The sequence below is a fragment of the Orycteropus afer genome, unplaced genomic scaffold, assembly GCF_000298275.1.
Source record: "Orycteropus afer afer isolate SDZICR_OR568_19922 unplaced genomic scaffold, OryAfe1.0 scaffold00281, whole genome shotgun sequence".
NCBI classification, from domain to species: Eukaryota; Metazoa; Chordata; class Mammalia; order Tubulidentata; family Orycteropodidae; genus Orycteropus; species Orycteropus afer.
This window is the reverse complement of record NW_006921868.1, coordinates 4,344,694-4,360,975: the sequence shown is the minus strand read 5'-3', so window position 1 is coordinate 4,360,975 and position 16,282 is coordinate 4,344,694. Positions and strand designations below refer to the sequence as shown.

At 44.3% G+C, this 16,282-nt stretch overlaps 1 protein-coding gene across 1 annotated transcript in view; it reads left to right on the top strand.

The window, feature by feature from the left end:
• The window catches only part of SYT17 (synaptotagmin 17), a 108,947-nt gene that overhangs the window by 7,430 nt on the left and 85,235 nt on the right, over nt 1–16,282 (top strand). The window contains exons 4-5 of the mRNA XM_007950586.2: nt 4,688–4,836; nt 7,378–7,997. Coding sequence (XP_007948777.1) covers nt 4,688–4,836; nt 7,378–7,997 — 769 coding nt within the window. The remainder of the gene's footprint in view (nt 1–4,687; nt 4,837–7,377; nt 7,998–16,282) is intronic.

Here is a 16,282-nt window from a genome sequence, read left to right as displayed (position 1 = left end):
AGCCTTCTGGTTAGCAGTCAAGTACCTTAGGCACTATGCTACCAGAGCTCCTTGGAAGGAAGATTGGGCAATCTATTTCCGTAGAGATACCATCTTAGAAACCCAAGGAGGGGTCGCTATGAATTGCAATCGACTCAACAGCGGTGAGTTTGAGGTGGGGGGGTTTCTTTTGGCACATAATAAGCACTCAAAAAAGAAAAAAAAGTAGTTGACTGACTGACTGACCTAAAGGCAGAAATTGAATCCCAAAAATACCAGTCATCTGAATGAGAGGTTATTTCAGTTTGTTTGCCATTATTTCTCTGTGTGCTAGGTACTGTGATATGCACACAGCTACATAGAGTCCTTTACCATGCTCAGGATGCTGAGATGTTCCTAGTGGAGGAAATAAGCAGGTTCATCGATCCAGTCATCCCTAGAGCTGTGCGCTGTGCACCCTGCACACTCACGGGACAGTCCTGCGTTGGCTCTCGTTACGGGAAAATCCAGGGCTGCTAGCTTCAGGAATAGCTTGATCCACGGTTGTCATCTCGGTTCCATCTCTCTCCCTCTCGTGTTCTCTGTTTCTTCTGTGTTGGCTTCATTCCTTTTGAAAGAGGTGTGTGTATGGCAAAATATAATGACAAAATGTGATATTTTAGCCATTTTTAGTTGCATGATTCCTTGACTTTAATTATACTCACCATGTTGTACACCCATCTATCTCCAAAAGTTTTTCATCATCCCAAACAGAAACTCAGTACCTTAAGCTACAACTCCCATTCCCTCTTGCCCCCAGCCTCTGGTAAGCACTAATAAACTTTGGTCTCTATATAGTTGCCTCTTGTAGATATTTCATAGACGTGGGATCATGCAGTATCTGTCCTTTTGTGTCTGACATACTTCACACAGCGTAATGTTTTCAAGGTTCATCCGTGTCATAGCATGTATCACAACTTCGTTTCTCTTTATGGCTGAGTAATATTTTACTGGTGTACATTGGCTTCATTCTTTAAAAATAATTTGTTCTGTTTTTTAAATAATTATTGTGTTTACATAACAGTTTAGGTTTCCATTCAACAATTTCTACACAAATTGCTCAGTAATGTTGGTTACATTCTTCACAATGCATGGGCATTCTCATTATTTCCACTCTTGTTGTTCCATTTCCATTAATCTAATTTCCCTATCCCCCTCACATTCTCATTTTTGTTGTCAAGTAATTGTTGACTGTTCAGTTTCCTAAAGGATTCTTTTAAAGGAGCAGGATTGGCTTCGCTCTTAGGCTTGCTCTCCTGACATGGCAGCTCTACGCTTGCTTTCTACTTGCTTCATCTCATTTCTAACAGCCAAAAGGAAAAAAAAAAAAGCCAAGAAAGGCTCTTATTGGCCTGGCTTGGGTCATGTGCCAATCACATTGGATTGAAATAAATGGTGGTAGGATCTTGCCTGGGTTGCTTACTGCCTTGGTTATCTAACCAAAAAAAAAAAAAAAAAAAAGCAAACCTGCTGCTATTGAGTCGATTCCAACTCAGTGACCCCTCCTTGGGTTTCTGAGGTGGTCTCTCTATGGAAGTGGATTGCCCAGTCTTCCAAGAGAAATAACTATAAGTGGATGGCTTGAACACAGAGATACTTATTTTCTCATAATTGAGGAGGTGGAAGTCTGAATTCAGGGTGCCAGCTCCAGGGGCAGGTCTTTGTCTCCTTTCATCATCTGTGGGTCTGGCATTCCTTGGAGAACTCCGAGTATGTTAGCATCAGTTTTCCCCTGAGTCTAGGAGGTTCTTAGCCCAGGGATCCAGGGTCCAAAGGACAGCTCTGCTCCTAGTAGGAGTGCCTCTCTTTGCTCACTTCTTTCTCCTTTTCTCTCTTTAAGATAAAAGGTATGACTTGAGCAGGGGTGTGACTTGAGTAAGGGTGTGTGACTTGAGAAACGGTGTAACTGGATATATCCCACACTAATCCTGCCTCAGTCACATATCAGGTTGGGATTTACCACACATCACAAAGGGAGGATAATTACGTCAGATAACAAAATCGAGGACAACCACACAGTGTAGGAACCATGGCCTGGCCAAATTGACATATGTTTTGGAGAAACAGTTCAATCCATGACACTTACCTATCTGGAACTAAGGTCATTCCCACTTAAAACAATGAACTGACCTAATAGACAAGGGGCCAGTAAACCTTTCTTTGTGAAGGGCCAGATAATAAATACTTCAGCCTTGTGGGGCATATGGTCTGTGTTACAACAACTCACTTCTGTCACTGTATCGCGAAAGCAGCCATGTTGGTGGTGTGTGCTGTTGAGTCGATTCTGAGTCGTAGCAACTCTGTGTGACAGAGTGGAACTGCCCCGTAGGGTTTCCCAGGCTGTATACTGGATGGGTGGGAGTACATTGCCGGGTCTTTTACCCTGTGGAGCCCCTGGTGGGTTCAAACTGTTAAGCTTTCAGTTAGCAGTTGAGTGCTTAACCATTGCACCACCAGGGCTCCTTAAAGCAGCCACAGACAATATGGAAATGATGAGCATGGCTATGCTCCAATAATGGTTTATTTATGGACTCAGACTGTGGACTAGGTCCTCTGGGATGGAATTTCACAGGTGGAGGTAGTCACAGGTGGGGAATCAGCCATGTACGTGGAGGTACCCCAGCCTCCTTCCTTGAAGATGGAGCTGTTTTCATTTAAGGGGGTGTGAGAAGAGTGATTAATATGGTACAGTCTTATTCCTGTCCCCCACGCCCACACCACATTTCACAGGCTTCATGTACCTTTACAGACTGGGAGCAGGAGGCAAGGAAATCCTGGGTATTTCCGCGTGTAACGTGCTTGGCTTTGTCCTTGCTATGACCTTATATTGTTCTTGAAAAACATCAAATCATTCTCATTTCATGCACATCTCAATACCTCATATAATTCAAAACTTGCATTTTTGAAAACTAATTTCCCGCAGGCCTAGGGATGCCATCTTGGAATGCATAAACCTAAAGCCATGATAATGCGTTAGCAGTATCAATCATTTATCCCCATCTCCAGCTTTTGGTTCTTTTCCTTTCCCTTCAGCATTCTCACCTAGTTTTATGAGGATTAGGGGCGGGGCAAGTCCTTAAAACCACCCTGTTTTAGTTTACAATGTATCGTACACCTACTCACTATGTACTATGCTCCATTCTAAGCATTTTCTGTGTTAACTCATTGAGTATTCACAGCAACCACATAAGGTGGCTACTGTAAGGAGCTCTGGTGGTGCAGTGGTTATGGCATTTGGCTACAAACCAAAAGGTTGGTGGTTTGAACCCCAGCTGCTTTGTGGGAGAAAGATGAGGCAGTCTGCTTCCATGAAGATCTACAGCCTTGGAAACCCAGTGGGGGTTGCTATGAGCTGGAATCGGCTCAATGGCAGTGAATTCGGTTTAGTTTATTATTATTACTATTTTTGGTTCAATCCCCTACTAAGAATTTGCATTTCCACCCCAGATATAAAAAACCAAACCAACCCCACTACCATTGAGTTAATTTTGACTCGCAGCAACCATATATAACAGAGTAGAACTGCCCCGTAAATTTCCAAGGCTGTAAATTTCCAGAGCAGGTAGTGGGTTTGAACCACCAACCTTTTGGTTAGCAACCCAGTGCCTTCAACACTGCACCCCGGGGCTCCTACCCCAGATACACTAAATCAGAATGTACAGTTTAACAAGATCCCCATGGAAATGCAAATTCTCACCAATGGGTTGAACTGCCATGAAACTGGTTTCAAACTCTGGTTCAAACCCAGAGGTTGTGCTCTTAATTGCTGTTAGTGGCCCTGGAGTCAATTCTGACTCATGGCAACCCCATGTGAAGAGCAGAACTGCTCTGTAGGGCTTTCAAGGGTGTGACCCTTTGGAATCTGATTGCCAGGCCTGGCTTCTGAGGTGCCTCTGACTGGGTTTGAACCACCACCCTTGTGGCTGGTAGTTGAGTGGAACTATTTATGCCACCCAGAGACCCCTGTGCTCTTAATCACTGCCTTGTATTGTCTCCTTCCCTGGGCTCTGCCCCCTCTCAAGCCCCCAAAGACGCTTTTCATTTTCTCAGCATTTTCCACCCTCATTGGGAGCACATTGAGTCATGGCTGCTACTAATTCACAGCTGTTTTGTCACATTGAACTTGAGTTCTTAAAGCATTGAGAATTCAGGTCCATTTTTGTAGCCATAACCCTGCCACTCAATGAACCCTTGGATGATATTGATATAGGATATTTTTAAACAAAGTGTTAAATTATAGACGCAAGTGACTGTTGAAATAGCAGAACACTTGTTACCAAAGTACTTGCACAAATTTTGATGCATATAAACAACCACATGGCTCACTCAGGCCTGACAACTGACAAGAGTCTAGTCTTTGGTTACCCAATGTGGTGTCACCATGTGGCAATAGCCTGAATAAGTTTACATATCCCTCCTCAGCTTTCAAACTGCAAATTCTTGACAGATTGGTTTAGACCGAGGAATATTTGCTTGCAGCATTTCATATTTTGTGCGCAGATTAAGATGTCATGGAGAGTTTCACACTGTCTCAAATTTGCATCATTCCAAGTCACATAAAATGGGTCTGAGAGCTGTTTTGTCATGGGCCCTTGGAGCCAATCCCTGGGGATTCCTTGGCAGTGTCTACCTGGCTTGGCAACCACTGAGACCTCTTCCCCTGCTATAGGATGGCCAGCAGGAGCAGCGACAAGGATGGTGACTCTGTCCACACAGCCAGCGACGTCCCACTGACTCCACAGACCAACTCGTCAGATGGGAGACGCTTGTCTTCAGACACCTCCAAGTCCACGTACAGCCTGACTCGGAGGATTTCCAGTAAGTGTCTCTGCCGCGACTCAGATGGGGTTCGGGATATCCTGGCCCAAGCAGGCCTGTGTTGCTCAGGCCCCATCCAGAGTCATTGAGTCCAAGCCCATGAGCTGGGCCCCTGGGGAAAATGAGCAGAGCTGGCTTTCCCAGATACTCTGCAGTGTCCTCAAGAAGAGATGTGAAGGGCACTGTTGTGCTAGGGAGGGTGGGGGGTGGCAGTCCAGGAGATCAGGAAGATAGAGCAGTAATGATTACATGACAGTGCGGCACCTGGTTTCTGCTAGGTTCACTCAGAACCAATCACTTCGATTGATTCTTTTTTTAACAGATCACCAGTTTGATTGAATGAGCTCAAGTGATGTCAGCATATGTTATTTCAGACCCTGAAAGGAGAATGTTACTTTATTATACAGCAGGGGTTATAAATCCCGATGTCTCGGGGGCTAGATGGATGTGTCAGTGTATAGACCCTCATTAAAGGTCCACACAGCCCTTGCTCTCATCCCTGTTCACCCCGGGCTAGGTCAGCAAATACCAGACCTGTCTCTGTTTCTTAGATGTGATAATTAGTTGGAACCACTCAAGAACTCCAGGGAAAGGAGTGTCTTGAATTTAGCATAAAAAAGAATATAAATGCCTAGGATGAGATCCAGGAGCTCTGGTCGTATAGTGCCTAAGGCACTTGACTGCTAACCAGAAGGCTGGCGGTTCAAACCCACCAGCCACTCCTCGGAAGGAGGGTTGGGCAATCTACTTGCATAGTGATACTGCCTTGGTAACCCATGGAGGGGTTGCTATGAGTCGGGTCCAACTTGATGGCACATACCAACAACAACAACAGGATGAGATCCAGAAGGGGTCTTGGTTCTGAAATGATAATATTTTGGAAATATTGAGCTAAATAAATATTACAATTAATCTCACCTTTTTATTTTTTAAAAAATGGCAGCTAATAGAAAATTTGAAATTATAGGCCTAGCTTGCATTTCTGGCTTGAATTGTTTCTTTTGGACAGCACTGGTCCAGACGGTTTCTAAGGCTCACACCCTGCTCCCAACACAGATGATTTCCTTCCATTTAGCAAGTCAAAGTCCTTCCCATGGACCATGCAAGAGTGTCATGATTTTAGCTGTTAAACAGATATATGGAGCATTCACGAGAATGCTGTGAGCTCATTGCTAGAATAGAGGGATGAGCAAAGGGAAGAATGATAGACCTGGGAGCCACTGGTTCTGCTAATTGATGGAGAAGAGAGAGGTTCCCCAGAAGAGATGAGGTTTGGGTGTGATCCTTGAAGACAAAATAGAAAACACAGTTGCCATTGAGTTGACTCCAACTCATGGTGACCCGTGTATCTCAGAATAGAACCATGCTCCCCTGGGTTTGCAGTGTCTTGATCTTTCAAAGGAGATCACCAGGGCTTGCTTCTGAGGCACCTGGAGGTGGATTCGAACACTGGTCTTTCCGTCAGCAGCTGAGCGTGTTAACCATTCATACCACCCAGGGACTCCCAATACCAAAAGCCACTGCTGTCAAGTCGATTCTGACCCATAGTAACCTCCGTTAGGCTTTCCGAGGCTGTAAATCTTTATGGAAGCAGACTGCCTCATGTTTTTCCTGTGGAGCATCTGATGGGTTCGAACCATCCACCTTTTGGTTAGCAGTCAAATGTCTTAACCACTGAACCACCAGAGCTCTCCTTAGACACTCTAATAGTTATCATTTATTGAGGTTTTGCTAGGTGCACATTCTGTTCAAACCCTTTCCATGCATTGGCTCAGTGAAGATTCACCACAATCTGATGAGATCATATTATTGACTCCATTTTACAGACGGGGAAACCGAGTCCCAGAAAGGCTAAAAAATGTAGCTGAATTTGCATTCAACTTGTGCAGTCTGGCTCTAGAGTCTATGCCCTTAAGGTAGAGGCAGAACAGGGTAGTAGTTGGCACCCAAACTCCTGGCTCCATCACGTACTAGGTGTGTGCCCTTTGGCAAGTTACTTCAATTTTCTGTTTCTTCCTCTCTAAAATGGGGATGATGGTAATTGACTATCACTGCAAGGAGTGAAGATTAAATGAGTTAATACATGCAGTGTGCTTAAAACCAAAAAACTCCAAACAAATCTGTTGCTGTCGAGTCAGTTCCAACTCAGGGCACCCCCAGTTGTAATAGAGTGGGCTGCTCCATGGACCTTTCTTGACTGTAACCTTAACAGAAGCAGATCGCCAAGGGTGGATTCAGACTGCCAATCGTGACATTAGTAGTCATAGGTGAGTGCAAACTGTTGGTACAGCTTTGTTCCTGCGCTTAGAATGGTGTCTGACACTTAGCTGTGATGGTGATGGCGATGGTGAGGATGATGCCACCATGCTGCCTTTTATAGAATTAACACGAGTATCTCAAGGTGTAGAGAGAAGGTGGTGAAGAATGCCGGGAAGTAGAGTGAGCTCGTGAGAACCCGTGAAATGTCGCTGATGTGACGGTGTAGGTCAGGGCTCACTCTGTGTGTGGCGATGTTCATTGTTATTTCTGATGGCTGTGTAGGTCTCGAGTCAAGACGACCCAGCTCCCCACTCATTGATATTAAGCCCATTGAGTTTGGCATTCTCAGTGCCAAGAAGGAGCCTATCCAGCCTTCAGTGCTGAGACGGACCTACACTCCAGATGACTACTTCCGGAAGTTTGAGCCCCGGCTGTACTCCCTTGACTCCAGCAGCGACGATGTGGACTCCCTGACAGATGAGGAGATCTTATCCAAGTACCAGCTGGGCATGCTGCACTTCAGTACCCAGTACGACTTGCTGCACAACCACCTGACAGTAAGGGTGATCGAGGCCAGGGACCTGCCACCCCCCATTTCCTGCGATGGCTCGCGCCAGGACATGGCCCACTCAAACCCCTATGTCAAGATCTGTCTCCTGCCAGACCAGAAGAACTCTAAGCAGACTGGGGTCAAGCGCAAGACCCAGAAGCCAGTGTTTGAGGAACGCTACACCTTTGAGATCCCCTTCCTAGAAGCTCAGAGGAGGACCCTGCTCCTAACTGTGGTGGATTTTGATAAGTTCTCACGCCACTGTGTCATTGGGAAAGTGTCCGTGCCTTTGTGTGAGGTTGACCTTGTGAAAGGCGGGCACTGGTGGAAGGCACTGATCCCCAGTTCTCAGGTAAGTGGGCAGTTTGCAGTGACTCCTCTGGGAGCGTAAAAAACAAATTAAATTTTATTTTATTCAAAAGTATGAATAATTTTTGCATTTTTGAAGCTTTTTATTTTGAAAGAATTTTAGAATCACAGGGAGTTACAAAATAGTACGGACAATTCTGTGTTCTCTTCCTCTGGCTTCCCCCAGTGATCACATTGAATACAGCCCTAGTATGGTATCGACATCTGGAAATTGACATTGATACAGTGCTCCTAATTAAATTAAACTTTTTTTTTTACGTAACTTTTTATTGTGACCTGTGAGCTTACAGAGCACATTTAACAGTTCATACACATTTTGCTTTGACGTTGCCTGCAATCCCCTCAAGGTAATAGCACTCCTGCCATTTCTTTCCTTTATCATGTTCCTTCATCCTTGTTTCCTGTCCTTTCCTTCCTTCTGAGCTTTATCCTGAGTAATTGCTGCCCTTTTGATTTCATATGGTTGACTGTTCTAAGGAGTGCATACCGCCCTGGTGGTGGTGTTCACTTTAGAGACCTGTTGACTGTTTGGCTGAAAGTGGAGACATGGGTAAGTTTGGTTCCAGACTTGAAGGATGTCTAAGGGCTGTAGTCTTGCGGGTACCGTCAGTCTCTGTTAAGCCAGTAAGCCTGGTCTTTTGTTATTATTTTGTGTTTTGTTCTACATTTTTTTAAAGAAATAATTTTAGGCTCATAGGAAGTTGCAATAATAGTTCAGAGAGTTCTGTGTATTCTTCATCCAGTTTCTCCCAACGATAACATCATACGTGACCTTAGTATATTACCAACACCAGGAAATTGACATGGATACAATGCTATTAATGAAATTGGAGATCTTATTCAGATGTCACCCATGTTTACATGCACCACTCTTCCCTTCGTTCCTTCCCTTTTTTGGTGTGTAGGCCTATGAAATTTATCACGTTAGGTTCATGTAACTACCACCACCCTGGGAGCTTTCATGATTGATGCTGGCTTATTTAATAAGAAGAATGATGGGGTATGGAGCTATCAATCATTTTGACTTTCAGAAATTATCTTGGGAAAAAAAATGAGGAATAGAGAACAGGATGATAGATGGATGTTTTCCAGGCAAATTGTTAGATTGGCGTCCTTCCCTCTTCCAGCTCCGGGAAATGCAGTCAGCTGCTTGAGAAGCCTCCCACGGACCAGGCTTTGTCTGCAGGGGGCTTATTGAGCCCTTCTTCTGGGCATTCCTGTGTGCTGAATGTTACCAGTGCACCCACTGTGGCTAGAAGGATGTAGTGGGGAGTGGGAACCGCTGGAGGCAAGAAGCCCTGGGGGCCGACCAGCGGTCTCTAGCATTATGGCCAGACCTCTCCATGGTGGCTTGGGCTCCAAGATGTCTAAAACAGAAGCCTCCAGGCCTCTTGAGATCTAGGCTAAGAACCACCACATTTTGATGGTCACCCCAACGCCAATCAAGGGGTAAGAAAATACACTCTTAATGGGAGAGATGGATGTGTGCCAAGGTGGCAAGATTTCATGGCAGCCATATTTGGATGCAGTGTCTACACTGTCAGAAATGTAAGAGCAGGAGTTATATGCCTCGTCATCATTGCTGTGTCCCCAGTGTTTAGCGTGGTGTCTATCGTGCTATGAGTATTCACTGTGTATTTGTTGAACAAATGAACAAAACGGTACCATTGGAGTCGAAAGTGAAAATCCAGAGGAAAGGAGGAGAAGTAGTGTGCTTATAAAACACACAATCCCTGTTGGTCCTCCAGAAACCTGAACTTGTTCCAGTGATGGATGGCTCAGGCCAGGGTCAGAGTTTCCCTGGCCTTGTTAGGTCAGCTCACTCCTGAGGACTGGGAGGAAAAGGTCCATGGAGGGTCGCTGACAGGAGAGTCTGAGAAACAGACAAACGTGCGACCCCAGATGCCATGTTTGTGGCCATTGGGGTGATAGCTCCACTGTGAGATGCTCAGGATTCCTGATGTTAGATGTTCTTCCTGATCTTAGCCCTTCTTAGTACTCACTGTTGAAACAAAACTCAATTAAACCAGTAATGGAAATTGTTGGAAATTTATTTAGTACACAATTTGTAAATCAGGGTAATATTTTGACTAGAAATATTATCAAATCAAAAATGTTCAAAGGTGAGAAGAACTTCCAAAATTTTTATTGACATTGCCATGGGAAAAGGGCCAGAGGAAAACTGATAAACAATTTGTGATTGGAAAGAATTTCATGCAGCATTGTGTCGAAGAACAATTGAAATAATTACAGATTTACCCTAGACATAACTTCCAATGTGCAGTGTGGTGAATTGTTGGTGTGGCCCTTCTAACCATGGTCTTTGGAACTCCTGCCAAATGACCAGGTGGGACTATGCAAATGTGAAGTGCTTATAGTCCACTAAAGGGATTGGATAGCTTGCTAATAATGTAAATAAGGTGTATGGTACCTGCGGTAGTTCAGTTTGTGTGTCAACTTGGCTGGGCCTGGTTGAGTGGCTGGGCAGCTGGTGGTAGTTATTTCCCATGATGAGACTGGCAGTCAACTCCATGGTGGAACCTACCACAAGCAGCTAAGTAGCTGCTTTGGGTATGTGGTCTGCTTCCCATATATAAGGAGGCCTTGGGAATGGTCTCTAGCCTTTGGCATGCTTGGACCCTGCATGTAGCTGTGTTGTTGCTCAATAGCTTGCTGTACTCTGCCGATCTTGGGACTTACAGTGGACTTCAGTTAATGGCCTGCTGTGTGGTTTGGTAACATCGGGACTGTGCCTTTTGACTTGTCAACCTTGGGGCTTCTCAGCCTCAGCAGCCAGCAGCTGTCTGAGTGAAGAAATGCCTCTGGCTCCAGCGGGCCGGGAGCAGGAGGCAGAGCTGGACCCCAAGGTTGAGGGGCTTTCACCCAGCCCCTAGAGCCTGGCACTTTGAACTTGGACTTAAAGTCTCCAAATTGTAAGAGAATAAACTCCTGTTTGTTCAAGCCATCCTGTTTGTAGTATATTCTGGTCAGAGCAGCACCAGGGAACCAGAACAGCACCCTTGTAAGGGTTCTTGTCATTAGGTGCCATCGAGGTGTTTTTGACTCACGATGACCCCATGTACAGCAGAACGAACCCCTGCCTGGTCCTGCACCATCCTCAGTCATGGCTGTTTGAGCCTGTGGTTGCAGCCTCTGTGTCAGCCATCTTGTTGAGGGTCTTCCTGTTTTTTGCTGACCATCTACTTTACCATGCATGATGTCCTTCTCCAGGGACTGGTCTGTCCTAATAACGTGCCCAGAGTACAAGAGACAGAGTTTCACCATCCTCACTTCTAAGGAGCATTCGGCTGTACTTCCTCCAGGACAGAATTTTTCATTCTTCTAGTAATCCTTGGTGCAGTCACTGTTCTTCACCAACACCGCAATTCAAATGCATCTGTTCCTCTGTCTTCCCTATTCATTGTTCAGCTTTCACATGCATATGGGCTGTTGAAAAGACCGTGGCTTGGGTCAAGAGTACCTTAGTCTTCAAAGTGACTTCTTTGCTCTTTAACACTTTAAAGAGGTCTTTTGCGACAGGTTTGCCAAATGCAGTATGTCCTTTGATTTCCTGACTGCTGCTTCCTTGGGTGTTGATTATGGAGGCAAGGAAAATGAAATCCTTGACAACTTTAATCTTTTCTCCATTTACTGTCATGCTATTTACTGGTCCAGTTGTGAGGATTTTTGTTTTCTTTATGTTGAGGCGTAATCCATACTGAAGGCTGTAGTCTTTGATCTTCATCAATAAGTGCTTCAAGTCTTCTCTTTTCAGCAACAGGGTTATGTTATCTGCATATCACAAGATGTAAATGTATCTTCCTCCAATCCCGATGCTCCATCTAGCTTCCTATAGTACTGCTTCTTGGATTATTTGTTCAGCATATAGATTGAATAAGTATGGTGAAAGGACATGCACCTGACATACAACTTTCCTGATTTTAAACCATGCAGTATCTCTCCTTGTTCTGTTCAAACAGCTGCCTCTTGGTTTATATACAGGTTCTTCATGAGTACAGTTAAGTGTTCTGGAATTCCCATTCTTTGCAGTGTTACCCATAATTTGTTGTGATCTACACCACTTACTGCCTTTGCATAGTCAATAGGACACAAGTAAACATCTTTCTGGCATTTGTTGCTTTCAATCAAGATCCCTCCGACGTCAGCAATGATATCCCTACTTTCATGCCCTCTTCTGAATTTGGCTTGACTTTCTATCTGCCTTCAACAGGCAGCTCCCTGTTGATGTTCTGGTACAATCATCTTTGTGTTGTTTTCAGCAGAATTATATTTGGGTGTGATATTAATAATGATACTGTTTGATAATTCTGCATTCTGTTGGATCGTTTTTCTTTGGAATGGGCAGAATATGGTTCTCTTTCAGTCAGTGGACCAGGTACCTGCCTTCCAGATTTCTTGGCCTAAATGAGTGAGTACCTCCAGTGCTCCTTCTGTTTGTTGAAACGTTTCTATTGCTGGAGTCTTGTTTTTCACCAATTTATTCAGTGCTACTTGGACTTCTTCCTTAAATACCATTGGTTCTTTATCATATACTACCTCCTAATACTGTGGAACATCGACCAGTTCTTTTTGGTACAATGACTGTGTATTCCTTCCATCTTTTCTTGATGCTTCCTGCATCATTCAATATTTTGCCCATGGAATCCTTCAGTATTCCAAGTGGAAGCTTGATTTTTTTTTTCTTCAGCTTGAGAAATGCCAAGTGTGTTCTCACCTTTTGATTTTCTGACTCCGGGTTTTTGCACATTTCATAATAATACTTCACTTTGTCTTGTTGAGGCATCCTTTGAAATCTTCTGTTCAGCTCATATAGTTCATCATTTCTTCAATTTGTTTTAGCTACTCTCCATTCAAGGACAAGTTTCAGAGTCTCTTCTGATATCCGTTTTGGTCTTTCTTCCCTATCTTTTTAATGACCTTTTGCTTTTGTCATGTCATCCCACAACTTGTCTGGTATTTGGTGTTCAGTGTGTCAAATCTGTTCTTCAGATGGTCTCTAAATTCAGGTGGGATATATTGAAGGTCATATTTTGTCTGTCATGGACTTGTTTTAATTTTCTTCGGTTTCAAATTAAACTTGTATATGAGCATTGATGATCATTTCCACAGTCAGCTCCTGGCCTTGTTTTGACTGATGATACTGAGCTTCTCTATCGTCTCTTTTTACAAATGTAGTCAGTTTCATCCCTGTATATTCTGCCAGGCAAGGTCCATGTGTATAGTCACTGTTTTATGCTGTTGAAAAAAGGTGTTTGCCATGAATAAATCGTTGTCTTGTAAAATTCTGTCATGCAATCTCTGACGTTGTCTCTATCCCCAAGGTCTTATTTTCCAACTACTGATGCTGCTGCTTTGTTTCCAACTTTTGCGTTCCAATAACCAGTAATTCTCAATGCTCCTTGATAACATGTTTGGTCATTTTCAGACTGCAGAAGTTGATAAAAATCTTCAGTTTCTTCAGCTTTGGTTTTAGTGGTTGGTGTGTAAATGTGAATAATAGTAGTATTAGCTGGTCTTCCTTGTAGCGATATGGCTGTTATCCATACTATCATTGTACTTCAGGATAGATCTTGAAATGTTCTTTTTGATAATGAATACAATGCCATTCCTTTTTACTTTGCCATTCCTGGCATATTAGACCATGGGATTGCCTGATTTTAAATGGCCAATACCCATCCGTTTCAGCTCACTAATGCCTAGGATATCAATCTTTATGCATTCCATTTCATTTTTGACAAATTAGTTTTCCTAGATTCAAACTTTGTACGTTCCATGTTCCAATTATTAATGGATGTTTATAGCTGTGTCTTTTCATTCTGAGTTGTGCCACATCAGCAGATGAAGGTCCTGAAAGCTTTACTCCATCCATGTGATTAAGGTCCCCTCTACTTTGAGGAGGCAGCTCTTCCCCGGTCGTATTTTGAGCACCATCCAACCTTATGGGCTCATCTTCCGGCACTATACAATATTTCCCTACTATTCATAAGGTTTTCAGTGGCTAAGTTTTTCAAAGTTGACTTCCTCTTCCTTCTTCCTAGTGTGTCTTAGACTGGAAGCTCTGCTGAAACCCATCCACGGTGGGTGGTCCTGCTGGTATCTGAAACACCAGTGGCATGGCTTCCAGCATCAAAGCAATGTGCAACTCACCACAGTATGACAAATAAGGTATATGAAACTTTAACATGGGGATCGGTCAGTTTTACCATTCTGCTAGCCTGAAATGAGCCACCCAGAGGCTAGAAGGGGTGGTCCCCCTCCTATCATGAGAGAAGAGCCGAGTGGAGCATGTTCTTTGGACCCAAGACCCTGCACTGAACCTCCTCTACCCTGAGAGGGAGAGCTATAACCCTTTGCTGAGATGGTGAGAGATGGCAAGAAGTAGTGGCAGAGAAGCTGGCAGCAATCAGGAGACTGGCAGGAGACCCACCAGGGGTCAGCATAGTGGGTTTCTGGACCCACGGAGCGAGAACACTGAGTGCCTGTGGGCAAGAGGCTTACTGGCATAGTGGGGTGCCTCTGGGCACTTAGCAGTGGAGCTTCGTAACACTGACCTGAGCTGGATAGAGGCCAAGGACCAGATAAGAGATCTGCCTTCAGGCGTGGCTGAGAGGCTGTTCTGATTGAAGAACTTAATCCTGAGTTATTTCTGATCCTGAGTTGTAACCTGTTACTTTGCTAATAAACTCCATAATCATGAGTATTGTCTCTGAGTTCTGTGTGACTGTTGGGATGAATTATTGAACCCAGCAGAGAAGTAGAGAGTATCATGGGAGGGACATTTGGTGTTAGAATTGGTAAAAAGGTTGGAGGGTGGAGGCATCTCCAACCTCCACCTCCTAGGAATCAGCCTTGGGCTGTTGATGTTGACTCAAGCCATGTCTTCTGTACTGTACAGTCCCTGTCTCTCTGCTAAGGGAGAAGACCTTTAGCACAGAACCTGGCACACAGCAAGCCCTCAATGCATGTTACCAAAAAGTAAAGGGACCAAGGACAGAATACATGGTTGTTTTCTTTTATGTATGTATTTATTTTGCCTTGAAAATGCAACAAAGTATATAGAATGAAACCAAAAATCTCAGTGCCCAAATAATCCTTGTTGACATTTAAAAGAAGGAAATTAATGTATGTATAAGGTAAGAAAATCCAAACAGTATAGAAAGATGATGTTGTTGTTGTTGTTGTTATGTGCCATCGAGTTGGACCCAACTCATAGTGACCCCTCCTTGGGTTTCCGAGGCAGTATCACTGTGGAAGTAGATTGGCTGAACCTCCTTCCGAGGAGTGGGTGGTGGGTTTGAACCGCCACCCTTCTGGTTAGCAGTCAGGTGCTTTAGGCACTACGCCACCAGACACAATAAATTAAAGCCTCCTTCCTGCTTCCTGCCAAGTCCCTCCTGCTCAAAACTAAAGACCAAACCTGCTGTGGTTGAGTCATTCCCAGCTCCTCGTGACCCTTGTGTGACCAAGTAGAACTGCTCCATAGGGTTGTCTTGGTTGTAATCTTAGTGGAAGATCTCCAGGCTTGCTTCTATGGTGCCACTGGGTGGGTTGGAATTGCTGACCTTTAGTTAAGCAATTGAGTGTGAATGGTGCTATCCAGGGATGGTCGGCAGTGGTGGCTGGGCACCACCTAGTTCTGAGCAGGGCCATCTCTTGTCACCGTGAAAATACCTTCCCCCAGGAGGGCTGGCCCTCACCCTTGATGTGGGCTCCAGGCAGCACCTGAATTCAAAGGAGGTACCAAACGGAAATTTGTTAGGTCAGCTAGTCTGCCTGCTCCTATGGTTTGCACTCTGGTCTGTCACACTGGTGCTCTGAACTTTGCTGTTGTGGCTGCTACCAGGTAGACCAAACCAAAAAGGTAAAAATAATAACCCACTCCTGTTGAGTTGACTCAGACTCCCAGGGACCCCTTAGGACAGAATAGAACTGCCCCCATAGGGTTTCCAAGGCTGTAATCTTTATGGAAGCAGATTGCTGCCTCTTTCTCCTGTGGAGCGACTGGTGGGTTCAAACTGTCAACCTTTCAGTTAGTAGCTGAGCACTTTAACCACTGTGCCATGAGGACTCCTTATCCAGGTAGACAGTGGCTGTTAATTCCAGTCACTGTGGGTTTCAAATCTTGGCTGTGAACTCTTATTTTATTTTTATTTTTATTAGGATTTGGGTGAAGATTTACAGAGTAAATTCACTTTTCATACAGCAGTTCACATATACTTTGTCTCATGTCATTGACCAAAATTTACA